Genomic DNA, 5,775 nt, shown 5'->3' with positions numbered 1-5,775 from the left:
CATCATCACTACCCTGAAGACATGAACTATGTGTCTAATTATGGAGGCCAGAGACATGGTGGTCAAAATTAGGGCCAGCAAAATCAGTCGTACATGCCAGTCCAACCACAGTTCAACAATGGGAACATGGGAGGTATGAGACCTCCTAACAATATGGCACCTCATCCATGGCCACATGGATATAATAATCAGAATCAGCAGCAGGGGTATCACCCTCCTCAGCAACAACATGGTGGAAGGCATGAAGATGGGTTTGCTAGACTTGAGGCAATGATGCAGCAGGTTATTAGGTCTAATGCAAAAATTAGTGAGAGAGTAGATGCACATGATTCAGCTATCAAGAATATTGAAGTGCAGATGGGCCAAATTTCGATGTCTCTGAACAATCGTCCTCATGCGATATTACCTGTAGGCACCCAGATAAACCCAAAAGATCAAGGCCCGAAGCAACTGATGGCAGTGAGTCTACGTAACGACAGAGATTTGGATGTAGAGCAAGAGAGAACTCAAGAAACCAGATAGGATGAGACACTCATACCAGTGCCCATTGAGCTGGATGAGTCAACGAAACTGACAGAGGTGACAGTCCAGCCTGCCCAGGAAGAAAATAACATTCAGATTGAGACTGAGAAAGAAGTTGAGACAGCCCAGGACCTAGTAGTTGAGGTGACAGCTGATAAATATCAATCCCAAATCATTGGGAAGAAGAGACCTTCTGCACCATTCCCTCAGAGGCTGGCTAAGTACCAAAAAGAGGAGCAATACAAGAAATTCTTGGAGATGTTGAAATAAATCCAGGTAAATATTCCATTGATTGATGCTTTGAAAGAGATGCCTGGGTATGCAAAAATGATGAAGGACTTGATGTCCCGAAAATTTGATTTCCAAGACTTGGCCACAGTTACTCTTACTCAGACCTGTAGTGCAGTGGTAACTAGACCAATTGCGGAAAAGCTGTCTGACCCAAGGATCTTTACAATTTCATGCACTATTGGTAATTTTGCTTTTGCTAAGGCACCGTTTGATCTAGGGGCCAGCATAAATCTTATGCCCCTGGCGATTTATAAGAGGTTGGGGATTGGAAGAGCTAGACCCACCTCTATGTTGTTGCAGCTAGCTAACAGGACTGTAAAGCGACCCTCTGGTATCCTGGATGATGTGTTGATTTAGGTAGGGAAATTTGTGTTCCCTACAGATTTTGTGATCTTAGACTGCAAAGTGGATGAAGAGATTTCCATAATTTTGGGAAGGTCATTCTTAGCCACTGGGAGAGCTCTCATTGATTATGAGACTAGGGAGCTCAAGATGAGATTAAACGACGAAGAGATAACATTCAATGCGTAGAAATCTATGAGGCGACTAAGTGAATTCGCCAATTGCTCTCAGATTGATGCCGTGGATGTAATCGTAGAGACTGATGATGAGATGCTGACTATTGAGGACCCCCTTGCTGCATGTTTGATAAATTTAGATGAGGTGAATGGAGAAGAACATGTAGAATGGGTGTTGGCGTTAGAGGGTAGAGAGATCTGGGATAGAACTCTTGAATTTGAGCCCTTACACTTGGAAAATAGAGAAACTCCTCCAGCCAAGCCATCCATCGAAAAACCACCAAAGCTGGAGTTAAAGCCACTGCCCGCCCATCTCAGGTATGAGTTCCTTGGACCTGACTCCACATTACCTGTTATTATCTCATCTAGTTTGTTAGATATGCAGGCACAACAACTCTTGCAGGTACTCAAGGAGTGTAAGACTGCCATTGGGTGGACCATGACAGGCATAAAGGGGATCAGCCCCGCCTATTGTATGCACAAAATTCTGCTGGAAGAGGGACACAAACCTTCCAGGGAACACCAAAGAAGGCTGAACCCCAATATGAAGGAAGTAATGAAGAAAGAAGTGATAAAATGGTTAGATACGGGAATCATCTTCCCAATCTCTGACAGCAGTCGGGTTAGCTCGGTTCAATATGTACCTAAAAAGGGTGGCATGACGGTAGTTAAAAATGAAACTAATGAACTGATCTCTACAAGAACCGACACAGGCTAGAGAATTTGCATGGATTATAGAAAGTTAAATCTCGCCACTCGAAAAGACCACTTCCTACTTCCCTTCATTGATCAGATGTTAGACAGATTGGCAGGGAGGTCACACTTCTGTTTTTTGGATGGGTACTCAGGGTACAATCAGATCTCTATTGCACCAGAGGACAGAGAGAAGACTTCATTCACTTGCCTGTATGGCATTTATGCCTTTCGGAGGATGCCTTTTGGCCTATGTAATGCACCCGCCACATTCCAAAGGTGCATGATGGCCATATTCACTGACATGGTAGAGGACATAATGGAGGTGTTCATAGATGATTTCTCAGTGGTGGGGAACTCAGTTGATGAGTGCCTTATAAATCTGACTCGTGAGCTGAAACGGTGTATCGAGACTAACCTGGTTCTTAGCTGGGAGAAGTGTCATTTCATGGTACAAGAGGGCATAGTCTTGGGGCATCGGGTGTCAAGCAAAGGAATTGAGGTGGATCGTGCCAAAGTGGATGTGATAGCAAAGCTGCCACCTCCTACTTCAGTCAAGGCAATCAGGAGCTTCCTCGGGCATGCTTGTTTATACCGGAGATTCATAAGAGACTTCTCCAAAATTGCCAACCCTCTCTATAAGTTGTTGAAAAAGATCACCCCTTCTTGTTTTCTGATGATTACAGGGTAGCATTCGAGGAGCTGAAAAAGAGGCTAGACACAACACCCATCATTGTTGCCCCCGACTGGGAGCAACCTTTCGAACTAATATGTGACGCTAGTAACTACGCAGTGGGGGCAGTGCTGGGATAGTGGAAAGACAAGCTAATGCATCCAATCTACTATGCTAGTAGAACGCTGACTGGAGCCCAGCTGAATTACACCGTGACTGAGAAGAGATGTTGGTTGTGGTGTTTGCCTTCGATAAATTCAGTTCATATCTGATTGGCTCTAAGGTAATTGTATACACTGATCATGCAGCTCTCAGGTACTTGATTGAGAAGAAGGAGTCTAATCCGCGCTTGATTCAATGGGTGCTGCTATTGCAAGAATTCGACCTCGAAATTCGTGACCGTAAGGGCACGAAAAATCAAGTCGCTGATCATCTAACACGACTTGAAGGAGCTGAAAACTCAGTCGAGGTTGAAGATATTCTGGAAACCTTTCTAAACGAGTAGCTACTCGCTACTAGTATTGAGGAAGTGCCATATCATGCAGACTTTGCAAATTACTTGGCTAGTGGTATAGTTCCCTATGACCTTTCCTCTGTACAAAAGAAAAAGATTTATCGTGACTGCTGCATGTATTATTGGAATGAACCTTACCTATTTCGAATATGTGTTGACAATATGATCTGAAGGTGCGTCCCTGAGATAGAACAATCTTCTGTTTTGCAGGCATGTCATGCATCGGCGTATGGGGGGCATTTTGGAGGGGTCAGGACAGCTGCGAAAGTGCTAGAGGCCTGATTTTTTTGGCCAATAGTGTTTAAAGATGCGCACCAATGGGTGAAGGGCTACAATGAATGTTAGTGGACCGGGAACATTTCCCGTCACCATGAGATGCCCATGAACCCAATTCAAGAAGTCGAAGTATTCGATGTCTGGGGGATAGACTTCATGGGCCCCTTCGTCAACTCCTATGGCAATAAGTACATACTTGTTGCTGTAGATTACGTGTCCAAATGGGTGGAAGCTATTGCACTTCCCACCAATAATGCAAGAGTGGTGGTGGGATTTCTGAAGAATAATATACTCACCCGTTTTGGGATCCCAAGAGATGTTATTAGTGACGGAGGCACCCACTTCTGTAATCGAGCCTTCGAGAAGTTGCTGGCAAAGTATGATGTACGCCACAAGGTGGCCACCCCTTATCACCCGCAGACCAGTTGGCAGGTTGAAGTGTCCAACAGAGAGATAAAGAGTGTACTAACCAAGACGGTGAACGCCACGAGAACTGATTGGGCGAAAAAGCTAGATGATGCCCTCTGAGTGTATAGAATTGCTTTTAAAACACAAATTGGAATGTCACCATATAAGTTGGTGTTCGGGAAGGCCTGCCACTTGCCAGTGGAACTTGAACACAAAGCTTGGTGGGCATTGAAATAGCTGAACCTAGACAATGAGGCTGCGGGCACAACGAGGATCACTGAATTGCATGAGCTCGACGATTTCAGATATCTTGCTTTTGAGAGAACAAGGTTGTACAAAGAAAGAATGAAGAGGTTGCATGACCAAAACATTGTTGAGCGACATTTCAAACCCGAGGACAAGGTATTGCTCTATAACTAAAGATTACGGTTGTTCCCTGGTAAGCTTAAGTCACGATGGTCTGGTCCATTTCAAGTGGTCGAAGTCTTCCTTTCAGGAGCTGTACAGATTGCCTCAGAGAAAGACTCTCACACATTTAGAGTCAATGGGCAGGGATTGAAGCTATGCATAGGCATGAAAGAACCAAAGGAAGTTTCAGAGATCAACTTGACGGAACATCAGTGGTCGAGCGAACCTTAAATGTGCTTTTCTACGTCGTGCCACAACGTTAAATCAGGTATTGCATGGGAGGCAACCCACGAATGTTGTTGTTAGTGTTTTCTTGTAACTTTGAAGAGCGTCAGCACCGTGACCGCGGTGAGAGGCGAGTATTCTGCCTCTGAACTGGGCAGTCCACCGCGACCGCGGTGAACGCCTACTACACTGACTCGAATTCTCGACCCACCGCAACCGCAGTGGGACCGCAGTATGATCGCGGCAGTCCGCATCAGGTAAGAAAATTTTTATTTTTTTTAGTTCTTTTCGTTTTTTTTATTTTCTAAAACCGCCCCCTTATAATATCAGACCCCTCCTTCTTATTTCATTAAACTACCTGCTCCCCTCTCCTATTTTTCCATCTCTCTCTCTCTAAACCCTAACCCTTAAATACCTCTTCTCTTCTTCTTCTTATTCAATCATTCCACTTCTCCCCATCTCCATTCCTCTCACCCTCCTCCATTAAGGTATGCTACTCACCTCTCCCCTCTCTTTTTGTTTGTATTGTGTTGTAGTTTATGTTAGTTTCATGTTGTAATTGGTTGTAATTGTTGGTAGAGTTGTGTTAGTTTCTTCTTGTTTTTCTTTTGAATTTCATTTTTGAGAATGATTGGTGAAGGTGCTATGTGTTTAATGTGGTGGAAAGGTGTTTGTTGGTGGGTGATTGGATGAAATATTGTGGGGTGTGATGGTGTAGTGTAATATTGTATTTGGGGAGGATTTGATGTCACATTATGGGCTATATGTCTGCAGATTTTGTCTTGCCAACAAGGTGTTTAGGGAATTGGCCCAATGGAGTTATAAGGAGCTAATGTGACATGGTTGTGGTGAAGTTTGAGTAACCACCAATAGTCACACGTTTCACACACTCACTAATAGGCGATTCTCTGTTTGACAGGTACAATGAGTTCATCCAGGAAGAGACGCAACACCGAGTCCTCCGCTAGTGGACCGGGAAGCTCCTCGAGAGCTGGGAGTCAAGCCAGTGCACCACAGTTTGACAATACTAGTTTTGTCTACCAACCGGCGGAGGGGAGATACAATGCTAAGGCAGCAAAGAAATTGCTACATGAGGTGCATATTGACAGACAGACCTTATAGGTGGAATGCCCGAATATCTTCAATAAATTGAGGAGGTGTCAGCTGGACATCTTCTTCGAGATACCGGAGGTGGACAATGTTCAAATGGTTAGGGAGTTCTACGCAAACTGCCCGAAGCGTGAGAA

General features: G+C 44.5%; 1 protein-coding gene across 1 annotated transcript; it reads left to right on the top strand.

Annotated features, from left to right (window-relative positions):
* The first annotated feature begins 831 nt into the window (after positions 1 to 831).
* LOC138879329 (uncharacterized) lies at positions 832 to 1,344 on the top strand. Its single transcript, XM_070158937.1, has 2 exons — positions 832 to 1,144; positions 1,196 to 1,344. Exons 1-2 carry the CDS (start codon positions 832 to 834, stop codon positions 1,342 to 1,344), a joined length of 462 nt encoding a protein of 153 aa, XP_070015038.1.
* The last annotated feature ends 4,431 nt before the right edge of the window (positions 1,345 to 5,775 follow it).

Source organism: Nicotiana sylvestris, chromosome 10 (assembly GCF_000393655.2).
Source record: "Nicotiana sylvestris chromosome 10, ASM39365v2, whole genome shotgun sequence".
In the NCBI taxonomy this organism is placed as follows: Eukaryota; Viridiplantae; Streptophyta; class Magnoliopsida; order Solanales; family Solanaceae; genus Nicotiana; species Nicotiana sylvestris.
Note: the sequence above shows the minus strand (reverse complement) of the source record. Positions and strands in the feature narration are given on the sequence as shown.